At 42.4% G+C, this 13,473-nt stretch overlaps 1 protein-coding gene across 1 annotated transcript in view; it reads right to left on the bottom strand.

Annotated features, from left to right (window-relative positions):
* Positions 1–592: 592 nt before the first annotated feature.
* The window catches only part of LOC134533495 (protein CEPU-1-like), a 299,931-nt gene continuing 287,050 nt past the window's right edge, over positions 593–13,473 (bottom strand). Inside the window, exons 8-10 of the mRNA XM_063371018.1 lie at positions 9,073–9,156; positions 3,993–4,103; positions 593–800 (exon numbers count right to left, since the gene is read on the bottom strand). Coding sequence (XP_063227088.1) covers positions 730–800; positions 3,993–4,103; positions 9,073–9,156 — 266 coding nt within the window. The 3' untranslated portion in view covers positions 593–729. The remainder of the gene's footprint in view (positions 801–3,992; positions 4,104–9,072; positions 9,157–13,473) is intronic.

Genomic DNA, 13,473 nt, shown 5'->3' with positions numbered 1-13,473 from the left:
GTGCTCGCCGCCTGGACGGCCGAGGGCGCTCTACCTCGCCAGCTCGTCGACCACTCCGCCGCCCGCGACGTGTCCTCGGCGGCCAGGGTCCAGTGGGCCCTCCGCTCCCTCGCGCACTCGGCGCCGGAGAGCGCTCTCGCGTGCTCGCCGCCTGGACGGCCGAGGGCGCTCTACCTCGCCAGCTCGTCGACCACTCCGCCGCCCGCGACGTGTCCTCGGCGGCCAGGGTCCAGTGGGCCCTCCGCTCCCTCGCGCACTCGGCGCCGGAGAGCGCTCTCGCGTGCTCGCCGCCTGGACGGCCGAGGGCGCTCTACCTCGCCAGCTCGTCGACCACTCCGCCGCCCGCGACGTGTCCTCGGCGGCCAGGGTCCAGTGGGCCCTCCGCTCCCTCGCGCACTCGGCGCCGGAGAGCGCTCTCGCGTGCTCGCCGCCTCGACGGCCGAGGGCACTCTACCTCGCCAGCTCGTCGACCACTCCGCCGCCCGCGACGTGTCCTCGGCGGCCAGGGTCCAGTGGGCCCTCCGCTCCCTCGCGCACTCGGCGCCGGAGAGCGCTCTCGCGTGCTCGCCGCCTCGACGGCCGAGGGCGCTCTACCTCGCCAGCTCGTCGACCACTCCGCCGCCCGCGACGTGTCCTCGGCGGCCAGGGTCCAGTGGGCCCTCCGCTCCCTCGCGCACTCGGCGCCCTCGGCGCTCTCGCGTGCTCGCCGCCTGGACGGCCGAGGGCGCTCTACCTCGCCAGCAGCGACGCCAGGAGCACTGTCGACCACACGCCGAGGACTCTCATCCGCGCGGCGCCCGCTGTCGGCAGAACACACCAGCACCTCAGCACTCACTTCTTCCCAGGACGTCGAGGCCACTACAGACAGCGACACAACTGCACTGGAGTCGGTCATGCCATATACCTAGAGCCCCAATTGTCTCGCGAATTCATTCCACTCCAGACTAGACTTAACTTGCCTAGACATAATCAAGCCTTTTAGAGTGCTAATTGGTCAATTACGCTCAGTCACATCCGTCGGCGGCTTAGACGTGACGGGGTACCCACTTCTACTTCGTCAAGGGAGTGTCAAGAGAACTGTAGTCCAAACATCAAAGTAAAGTTGATGTCTACTGTTCTACCCAGGAGGACGATCAGTGACGCTACTGATAGGCTAAACGATCCGACATTGCCAAACTCATCAGCAAACGTTTTTATCACATTGAGAGATAAACCGTAACAAGCATAAATAATTAATTATACTAAATATTTATTAATTATTTTACTAGGGATTATGGTAAAATTTACTTTTATATGCTTCAGCTTATCAGGGTGTGGCTTACTAACTTAGGTCATCAATGGCGATTTATAATGTCTTCGTTGGACATACATCATTGATGGTTTTTACTTGAGGTCATATATAATGGAGTAGCACTAATGTAGTGCATTCTATGCACTTCAATTTTGACATTGAATGATTTTGGCTTGTTTCCTGTATGTCTATGTTTTCATCTCTTTTGTCTGTTAGTGATGTTTATCTATTACCTACAGTGTAATCAGCAACTATGTATGTCCAAAAAATGAACTTAAACCTTTCTCCTTGGAACAATTAATCAAAGAAAGAATTATTTTATGCCATCAATTAAACCTACCACACACATTCATGCATTACCAAATATTCTTCTACTTTAAAACTGAAAAATATATATGTTTGAGCCTAAACCATGCATTTAGTAAACAAAAAAACACTCTTCCAAATATTTTGTGGTGACAATGAAGAAATTTTAAATTGTCCACAAAGTCGGTACCTAATAAATGTTTTGTCGGAACCAGAAAATCATTTGGTTGATACCCTCAAAATATTAGTTGGGGTTTGTGTAGACAAATGATTCGGTAGTGTTTACCAAATCGAGTTTTTATTGAGCCAAATAAGCCATGTAGGGCTGTTCATTAACTGGTTTTATTTGAGTAAGTCGAATCGAATGACAAATTGTACTATTGATCCACTCAACAGGCGGTATCTCTTCAGCTACTGGCCGAACTGAGGGGGGGATTCAATCCGGGGTTGGAACAGCCTGTATTATTGGTGGACGACATGAAGAATCCAGTGCAGGAGGAGGCCTCGAAGGCAGAAAGACCCTCCGGTGAACAGAGTGTGCAGAGAGCGGCCACTCAGACAGACCAGGGGTTTCATTCGAGGATGAAAATCTCAACCAAGTGTGGGGAATCATGAACGTTGCGTCAGTCTATCAAAACTTGTATATTGTTTTCTCGTGATATGTGATATTTGGAAGGTTATCAGCATTGAATGAGCATGCCCAAAATTTGAGGCCATTTGAGCCCACCTTTAAAGTAAACCAGTAAAAAGACAGGCGTATCTCCACACGGAGGCCCAAACAAAGATCTTCGCTGATTGGTAACCGTGTGACTTTAAGCAATAGCAATTATGATCTTCAATACACAGATTTCTTAACTTGCTGTTCAGATGTGCCTATAAGATGTATGAATCTATATAGGCTCTGTATACGGACTGTAGATTCGTATCTAGGTAATGTAATTTTTTTTTGCGGTTTCAATGACATCTAGAATTGACTCCACAATCCTCTATGTACTCGGAAAAATAACACATGTTCATTAGTTACTAACTTATAAGACCTGTTAAATGGGTTCCTTGTGATTTGATACTTATTTCCTTGAGGTTTTTTTTATTGGCTCAGAATCATTCTAATAAACCGAGGCCCAATCAGGGAAGCAGCACGAAAGTGAACGAATTTGTATTCTTGCCTGTCATAACAACCAAATATTGGGTAATAATTGGGATTGAAAATATGGCAGCAATGACAGAATCAGTGTTTGATAATGAGAAGCTTAAACAGAATTTTCCAGATCAAACGAGAAATTCATCGCATTCTAGATGGAAAAACTGCAATGTAAATTTAGGTACAAAATTATTTTGAGCTCAAAGATTTAAAATGTAGTTCGCATTAACATGTTGTTGAGAAAGTTATTTTCTTTGCGCATGTGATCTTACTTAGGGTGTGATTTTCAAGTTGGAGGTAGTGATAGATTCAGTTGTTGCCTACAGTCACGGTCCGTGTATTGACCATTCCCTCTTCGAGACGGATGTTCCTCCAGCCGGAGCCGCGAAGTGGCGTGGCCGCGCTCCGTCCAGGATCGATCCTGCCGCTCTGATGGCATGTTCCCGAGGGATACCTCCCGCCCCCTCCCCCACTCACCCACCTCCTCCTGGTGCAGACAAGATTGGAGGAGCGGGCGCGGAGGATGAAACTAGCCAAGGATGGAGAAGAACTCCGGAGAAAATGGAGTCAGACAGGCAAAGAAAGGATGAGTGAAGTATGTATGCTCGGCCTTGGAGAGGCAGGAAGCACACAGCACACACACACACGTATACCTGCAGAAGCAGGGGAGAGTTCTGTATCACCAGCATGTATATGGAGATTGAGATTTGGGGAGGAAGAGGAGCAGGGGGCGAGGGAACAAGACAAGGAACGAGAGGAGGCCAAGGAAAGGAAGTAAAAGGTGGAAGGGTGCAGAGAGACGTGGGGGTGATGAGGAGTGCGCGTCCCCTCGCCACGCTGCCAGAAGTAGAAGATGGCCCTGGAAGTCCCAAGAGACGGTTTCGCGTTATTTTATTTATCGGATGATGGGAGATCGCAGGACCGTAACAACATCGCTCATATCCTTCCGATCCTTTTCAGACAAGCCCTGCGACGACAGCGCGTCCTGCGGGAATTCCAGTTTTCCCACTGCCCGAGAGGTTCTAGGCTTGTAAAGTTAATTTTCTCCCAGTAGCGTGTACTGAACAGATACCTTCTGAAATGGACATTCATATTTAATGAATCACTATAAGAAATGACACAACCCAATAACAGATATTTTCTTTTGCAATGTTATCTTGAATCACTAAAAAGAAAAAAAAATCAACAAACAAAGTTTTCGAAAGATCAAAGATAAAACTCCGTGCGGAGGTATGGGGCTGGGCTGCTACTCACATCCGGGGTCTCCTTGCGGCCACTCGTAGTGCCCACCTTTCCCCGCGGAGTCCGGAGACGACTTCTGCTCAGACTTGTCTATCTCGTTCAGGTTGGACTGGTACTTGGAACCTGCGGAACAGTCAAACCCTCTTGTGAGATGTTTGGTCCTACCCACAGCTGCACAGATCAGGGGACAGCGGGGCAGGAAATGCGCCTGCAGTGATGGCGGTAAACAAGGACCGGTGTTCGAGTCCTGGCGAGACGAGTTCAGCTTTGTGGCGACAACTCGGTCCTAGAATTATTTTTCAAGTGTCATAGGATTACATTTTTTTGTTGTTCTTCAATCTTCGATTTAACATTAAAATAGTAATTTGCAACTAAACAGTTTTTAAAATGTAAAATATATTTGCATTTTAAAAATCATATAGGTATATAAATATTTATTTTTAAATGCAAGCGAATTATATGTCCAAAGAACATGTAACATCAAGACAAACTGCAGCCAAAGATCGGTATATAACCGCTAGGATACCCTGACAATGTAGATGTGTTTCTGCGTGTTTCTCTTTATTGGACCATCGTCACTCTGACACGCGCTAGATGATCTCGAGCCAGTGATATTCATTTTCCATCAGTTGAGCGAATTACGCATGGGTAAGTGAAACAAACATTGCGTTTTAACACAAGCCGCGAGTTGACAGGGTCTCTGCCGACTAGTTCATTTTCCGATAGTGTTCTGCCATTTAAGGGAGAGGCTAACATACAAAATGAGGCTTTACTAATATTTTATTGAAAATGAAATTACAAATTACGTGAATTTAACTCGGGAACCCTCACGGCAACTGAAACATGCAGCCTCTGCAACACTGGAGAGTGTAAAGGAGAGATTTGTGAAAAAAGTCAAAAGCTAATTTAGGTAATAGCGCACCTCGAGGCTCACGGGACTTCGACTACGGGGTTTATGGTGGGGAAAGGGGCGAGAAAGCGAGGCTAGAACTAATAAAACTAAAATAATATTTTGAGTCACAGAATTCAGAGGAGCCACATGAAACACAGACCTCTTGATCCAAGAGAGGTAAAGTAATCGGCTGTTTAGAGATTTTATCACATAAACTCTGCTTATTAATAACGAAAATATTAATAATAACACTTTTAGTAGTTTTAAAGTAAAACCATTACTATAAGTTGTTCTTCCATAGGAGTGCAGTCACTTAGACCCCTTCACACCATGTCACGTTTGTCACATCTGTTATCACAGAGCTTTTACTGAAAGTTTACCTCGACAGTGCTGTTGCTTATTGTGTTTCGTCTTAATTTTTTGCAACAGATAATCACCTAATTAGTAATTTTGGAATAGCGGGAATTGTCTCTCAAGTGTTCATAATTATGATCACTTGCGTGACCTTTTCAGCTCGGAAATAACTATTAATAAATCTCAGGTGAGAACATTTGTGACCCAGGAACAAGTGCAGGAGAGCTGTCTCCTTCTCCACCCGAGCCGCGACCAGTTCCAGCGCGCTTCAGATGGCAGTCGGCGAGTCAACCTAGGGTAAGGAAATATGCTTCCCATTCGCTTGTCCTCGGGACAGCATGGCTCGTCGTAGCTGCTATGTTGATGAATTGTCGGGATTCATTTAGATGGAAAGTCCTTAGATAATATTGTAATAACAAAATTATATACCTAACTAATTAGTAGGGGCAGGCATTTTTCGCGAATAAAGCTGAACGTCTACTAGACTGCAACAAGGTATACGCGCACCAGCGGTTTCTTCCTTGTGATTGGCGGCCGTCTGCGAGAGAAGTAGTTGCCTTGTTTGGCTGAGCCACTCAGGACGCATTTGCTTCCGCAATGAATTACTGTGATTGGTGTTGTAACAATCGTCATGCACCTGAAAGAAACTCACCCAATCACGAAACACAGACGATGCTACAGTGTTTTAACTTTCAGCTAGTCTCGTAATCTTTTCACGAAAATATGCATGGCCCTACTAATTAGCCATGTGAGATTTTCCTTCATCAAAGCACTTATTTGTTCGTGGTTCGTAATCATGTAAGATAAAACATATATATTTTTACGTTTATCAGCTTGCATTTGTACGTTTGCTCCCTAGTCAGCCGACGATTTTCGCAGCACTGTTGTTAGCAGAGCCAGTCGGGGACGAGCTCCGACAGAGCGTACTGCAGGCACATTTGTCCATGCTGTCGCCCAGTGAAGGCTGAGCGGGATGAGACGTGGAGACACGGCGCGTTTTCCCACTCGATGAAGGGAAACACATGGGTTCGCTTCTCCTCGGGAGCAGAGCGCTCTCGTAGTTTGCTAACATGTAACCTGTCATAAAATTACAATTCTTCAAAAATCGGGTGTATTAGAAGCCTCCTTAAGAGACTACAAAACCATGACACGAATAAGATAACATTTGGTGGAGCTGTAGTTTGGGAAGGAGTGTTTACGTCACAGGAGGGAGCTCGAGAGAGAGAGAGAGATAATAGGTTGAGTTGACTCCATTCGGCCTTCTCCAAACAGTGGCCGGGGAGGTCTGTTTGCGCTGGTGATTCCGTAGAATCGCTGTTGCCCCTTCGTTACCGCGCGAGCCCCGCCAGACTGATACACAAACACCCCCCTCCGCCTCCCCACTGCCCCTCCTGGAGCCCTCGGGGGCGGTCGGGCGCCATTATTCCGCTCGGCGGCGGCGGCATCTGCATGCTGGAGGGGAGGGAGGGACCCTAAAGGGAATCTCAAATGAACATCGCAATTAATGCTAAGTGGTAGCAGGAGGAAACTTTTCATTAAAACTGCAAATAAGAAGAGAATGGAGCAGGACAGATTGGTCGGGAGCAAGAGGGGGAGGGACCCGTGGAAGGAGGAAGGAGGGAAGATGACTCCTGTGCCTCCCAGGACCTCTGATGGCTCACGACGATTCCTCGCAGCTCGGGACGCTTCCACGGACAAAGAAGCGCCAGCTCGGGACAAAAGAGGCGAGAAAGTGACGTGTGGCATTAGCGAGGGGGCAGAGGGAGACTAATTTGCATTTCCTCCCCCCCCCCCCCCCCCCCGGGATGTTTCCTTCTCGGTGACATGATGGGTGCCTCATCACGGATCCTGTTTTTTATAAAAAAAAATTTCAAGGGTGAACTGAAAGGCATTAATCAGCCCCAGTGGAAACCCGATTGCCGCGAAGAGCTGGGAACCGCACAAACACTCGAAGAAGGTCTTAGACGACAGTATTTGACAAAAGAACCAGCAGCCATTATAACGGTCGACAAGCAGCCTGATGCGGCCTATTCACTGTGCTTGTAAGACAAACAGCGAGTGCAGACCAACTGAACATCGCAGAAGTCGCAAGTGAGGTATTTGTAAATCCAAACGTTCAGATATTTTTGCTGTTTGGAGGTTCAGTCATGTTTGTTCCCGATTACAAGGAAATATGTTCACAAAATTGAACACCAGAACTTTACATTAAAAATATTTTGCACATTACTGAAAAATAAAACATTCTAGAGCCTCTCAGCATTGCAAAAAAAAAAAAAAAGAGCTACGCATTCACAGAATGCTCACAATGTATAAATCAAAGGGGCGAAGGGGGCAATGTTCGTGTGGAATTCACAGTATTTCTATAATCTATTCATCAAGCCTCATGTGCAGGAAAGATTCTGCATAAGAAAAGACTGGTAAAATCACCGTCAGCAATTTCCCTCACTCGCATTTACAAACCTCCCACCAGTTAAATGTGCAGCTACGTAAGTCATCCTAGTTCACCGAAGTCAGTATGCTACCACCAAACAAGATACTTCTACGTTATCTGCTGACTTCGACAAGAATAAACATGATTCAGCTTGTTCAAGGCCTTATCTTTCTTCTGCGAGTACCACACTTCTCCAGTCTCGATGCTGCTAACTTCACTGCAAGCTGTGTCCAGTAATGAGACACTGGACGTCTGGAGTACATACTGCTTGCTGGTCTCCAGTTGGGGGAGAACATGCAATTCCTGAGGCGGCGACAAGATGTGCCAACAGCTGTGACGCAGAGTCAGCTGGATGCTTCAGAGAGTTCAAGCCAGGCGTGGTTTCTGCTGTGCTGTCGCCTCTCTTGGTCGACATTCGCACCCACGGCGCGCTCAGGGACCTGACACCCCGACATGCCCCCGTCCCGCCCCTGGGAGTCTGATGGTTCCACCCGCTAAGAGAGTCCAGCTCACGACCCATGCGATCAATCGTGCTTCATCCTAACGCATGGCTATTTTACCAGGTACGAACATCTGGGCACGTATAATGTGAACCGAGCCGAGATTTTTGAACAATATTTTTTAACCTAGTTTTCAAAATATCTTCCTCCATAGATGCATTGTAAAATGACCGTTGGAACCGCTTGCCTCCTACTCCTCCATCAGAGTTCTAATAATTTCTCATAAGTATTTATTGTAATAGATTATTTTCAATAGTTCTCTCCATTACTTCTTCTTCAGGTAACATTCTCGACCAAAAATTTCTTTTAATCATTAATTATACTGGCCAGTTTGCTACCTTAAATTAAACCTTTGCTAGTAGAAAAATGGTTTTAAGATTGTAAATCTATTTTTGCGAGTGTATTACAATTATGCGTTGTTTTTAAACCTATTAAGTGATTTAATTGTTTCAACTGACGGCACAGTAAGCAGACAACAATTTGCAGTCAGAAATCTGGAATAAACGAATTTCACGTCATATTATCACGATTGGCATTATTTTAACTACAACTAGTACCACGATTACTTATTATACTAATATCTCTTTAACAATTCTGTTATATCACTATTGCTCAGAATGTTGTCTTTGTTGCAACTGATGCTGCTTTACAAGTAGGCCTACTCCTGCTAATGGTACACTTGCTAATAATAATTTTAAAAATTCTACAACTTATTACGCTACGAATCATAATTCTTCCCCCCCCCAAATGCGTGTTAACATTTTTTTTGTAATGATTCTATCACTCATAATGCTACACCTGATAACATAGTGCTTATAATGTTACCACTACCGTTGATGCTACAACTGTCATTGCTCATACTCGCTTAACATCTGATATTGATTTTTCTGCGGTTTCTCGGACGGTTGTGTTTACCTTTCTCCTGCAAGTGTACCTTCAGCAGTCCCCCCGGGTTGCCGCTGACGGAGTTGTTGAAGTCCCCGTGGTCCCAGGCCTGGTCTGCAACAACAACACAGACAACACCGCCTCGTCACTCGCTTTCTCGACCGCGGCTGTTCTGCACGTACATAGACACTTCTGGGGGCTCACTTTACACGTCACCTTACTGCCGTTCATCGAAATAAACTTACAAACGACCCTTAATACTATCCACGTATAGGTAATCTAAATCATTTAAATATTTACAGGATATCAGCATATTGTAATTATGTTAGTTAATGTCTCTAGTACTATGAAAGTGGTGCATGTTTCGATTCAGCACAAATATTGATTAAATTATAAACTATTTCAGACAATTTGGAATAAAACAACTAACACTTTTTTAGACAGGGTAATAATGCAAAAGGTGGTTTGAAAACTGCTCAACTTGACACATTGAATTTCATGTGTAGGATTTTTTTTTTTGTGGAGGATTGGTCATCACCATAATGGATACATGTTCTGCAATAAATAATATTCATGTTTTGTACTGTTTTTGTTGGTGCAACATGCCTTAAGGCATAGCCTAAGACGTTATTCTAAGGCCAGATAACACTGATTATAATAACACGTTCTTTTGAATCTTCTTGCGGTGTTTTGAAGCTCTATGTTTGAACTTTTTGAAGGTCACAGAGAACTTACAGTATTTGACCATTGGCGCACACACAAATTCTCCTCGGACTTATCTGAAATAATGTAGTTTCATCTCTCGTATAGCTCATGCATTTAAATATTATGACTATGTTGCCATAAGTGCGTAGTCCATAACCGTAAAAATAACTTATTATGATTGTAGTTTACGAGGTTATAGAATTTTCGCGATATTTTTTGTTTTGTTCCTTCTCTTCTTACAGTTCAAGGAAGGATCCCCCCCTCCCCTCTTAAACCTTCATGCCCGCCTCATCATTTCACGTCAGAACACGCAGACAAAGTGGCAAAGGCTATTCTGTTGTTATGTTATATGAAAATACTTCATATGTTATAAACAACCACAGAATCCCATCAAATAATTTATAATCATTATTATGAAGAAAAAATACTTTAGACCCAACTGCTAAAAGTATAAATATACATATACGCTAATCGTAATGGGTGATACAACGAAAACAGCATAACAGCGAACTAGATCATATTTTGTGTTAGAAATGATGCGTTTCGAAACAAACCAAAAGTACGTTCACATCTTCAGACTCTTTTTTTTATTTGGTTACTCGCTCTGTTTTATCAATAACAGTGTTTATTTGTGGTTTCTGGGTTATTTACGTATAGAGTTAGTTATAAACATATATTGCAATATACATTTATATGACGTACACAATTACCCATTAAGTGGGAAAAAATGATTTATTTTAGATTTTCTTATTTTAGAATGTTTCATAATAAATAGGGAGCGGAAAAATTCGCGGATTCAATGACCTTTAGGATAGCCTCCACTATCCTCTGCACTTCTCAAGTAAACACCCGTGTTCATTGGTTACTAAATTGTGAGGCGTCTCCACTGGGTAGCTTGTGATTCGACGCTTCTTTGGTCGATAGTCTCTCATTTGCCCAGAGAACTCCAGTTAAACTGCGAGCCAATAGCAGAACCAGCAGAATTGTACACATGTTTGAATTTCAGCCTATCACGAAATTAATCCACGAATTTTTCCGGTCTCTAATAATAAACAAAATTATTACCAAATACTTATTTTACCATTTTACAATTTTCTGAATAATATTTATTTTGTGCCTTTTTATGGAATTTTATTGAAGCTTTAATTTTATAGGCAAATATTAATTATTGTTAAACTAAAATTTTTAAGGCCGAAGATGTATATAAATATGTAATGTAAATTTACAAAATTGAAGGCGACAAAATACTTTAATCTGGATGAGAAAATTAAATGGACATGCGACACAGCTGACAATAATAATATAATTTGTAGACGAACTTTCTTATAAATATTATATCTTTTTATTGTTATAATTGTAGGGGGCCATGCTAAAATTCGTTAAATAAGCAGTATTTTTGTTTGACTGAGAAAGTGCCATGACTTATACTTAATTGAGAACCCTATTTCCTCAACAAATTTTTTAAATATTATTATATACATAACGTAATATTTGTGACCATTGTGACCAATTTACAGCAGTGACCTTGTAACACTGTACAGATTCCCTGTATTTTACAGGGAATGTGCTTATTATTCCACTTATTTGACAGCATGCGATAGTAAATACGTCGTTTATTATATCAAAATTAATAAAAACGGGTTGAGTTAAAACATCCACTAATTATACACTCACTGTACTTCAGAAGTAATAATTGCTTTAGACAGCAATATTGGTCCTACATTTTAATTCTGTGATTGAACCCAAACGCCGGAACCTTGCACATTTAGTTATTAGATCGTGTAAAAGATATTTTCGGTAACCCTAACGATCATTAATATTTAAAGAAATTAATTATATGAAAACAAAAATTACTAAAAATATGTTAAGATTTTACGAAGTTGTTATGAACGATATATCCAATTTTTTTTTTCAATCGATGAACACGTGTGTAACATTATTGGAAGTGTACAGTAGACTCAGCCGAGGAATTGTTACCAACATTATTCAGCTCCGGCAACGAGATTTCTAGTGACAAGTGTCAGGTACAGGGCATAATTGTCAGCGGGCCGTTCTAACGTGTTCTAGCGTGTTCTAGCGCGTCCTAGCGCGTCCTAGCGCATGGGAGCGTCAACCGTGCACGGGAAGCCTTTATTTTCACAGACGAGAGAGCCAAACGACCGATCGTACATCTTCGGTTTTTTTTGTTCATTGTAAATAAATATGGCGGTGTTGATAAAAGGATACTAATGGTCAATTAGTTTAGGTTAGCTACATTATAAATACTTTAAAACATTGTGGACGGTTGATTTGGTTAGGATAGCTACATTAAAGATACTGTGAAATCATGTAAACGGTTTCCTAGCCCTGATAGCTACATATTAAAAAGTTATTTGCTAAGCAACCATAAAATTATTTTACAGTATTTTTAATGTAGCTATACTTACCTAATATAACCAACCATCCACAATGTTTTAAAGTTTTTATAATGTAGCTAACCTATCATATGCTTCTTTTTACTCAAAATAACCAGATACCGTTTTATCTTAATTTACTGAATAATTATTTAAATTACTTCTTCCTAATTTTAAGAATGACATCTTTTAAGTTAAACCCGCGCATTTGGAGAATAAATGCCCGCGAATGTTTTCCCCCAAATAAATACACCTGTTGTGGTACGGAAAAAAAAGCGAGCATGAACTTCGGGGAACTTGGCGTGTGTCTCTCTCGTCTGTGAAATGAAGGCTTCCCCCCGTGCACGAGCATACATCTAAGGTTGTCTATAGGGCGTCCCACGATTAGTTTGCAGTAGGTACAGAGTACCTTGCGAAACCCTGTTTCCAGAGTAATACCATCCAGCTATTTAACATTTAAAAAAAATTACTTCCTGTACCATCTTTAAATACAATAAGTGTTATTATTATTTTTAAATTTTTTTATATTTGTTGAGTTTCCCTAGACCATGCATTGACAGAAAAAAATTACAGTTGTAGTTGATAAACAATCAATATTATAATATCACTGGAGAAACTATTTGTATAGCAGTCGGTCACTGTAAATAACGGGGCAGTCCACTAAATTACGTGCTTCGCTCAAACAGAGCCAAAAGGTTTAATATTAGATTATATAAGCAATATGTTGTAAAAACGGTTGAAACCCAGATGGCATCTTTCAGTTACGTCTCCTTAGAAGCAAAAATTAAGGAAGTTCAGATGGTGCATTTAATGAAATACAATATAATAACATGAAATAAATATAATGACAGGAAAAAGTTTTTTTTCTCCAAAATTCGTGTTCTAATTTTTACTTTAAAAAATGTTTCAGGTACATTAAAAAAATTTCATTACATCATGAAAACGAGTATTTGGCAGCAGAGCACTCAGAAACAATAACATAGCTAATCAAGGGCGCCCATTTGATAGTTTGGAAGGGGGAAGGGGGTGCTAGACCTGGGGGTATGGAGCATTTTTAATATTTTGAAAGACGTATGGCGACTAGTATGTAAGTACGTATTAATGTAAAAAAAAATGCTATATAAAATATTTTCATGTTGAACCACTTCTACCTGTTACCGACTTTAAAATAACTTTCTTTGAAAGAATAACCACCTGACTACACTATATTTTTTCATTTTTTTGAGTGCTATGGGGGGGGGGGAATTATCCCCCCCCCCCAAGCGGAGCTACTGGCATTGGGAAGAGGGACGCTGCAGTGTAGAGCGGCCCATAGACGTGCAATATTACTGTG

This window comes from Bacillus rossius, chromosome 6 (assembly GCF_032445375.1).
Source record: "Bacillus rossius redtenbacheri isolate Brsri chromosome 6, Brsri_v3, whole genome shotgun sequence".
In the NCBI taxonomy this organism is placed as follows: Eukaryota; Metazoa; Arthropoda; class Insecta; order Phasmatodea; family Bacillidae; genus Bacillus; species Bacillus rossius.
The sequence above is the reverse complement of the archived record's forward strand: the minus strand, read 5'-3'. Positions and strand labels throughout refer to the sequence as shown.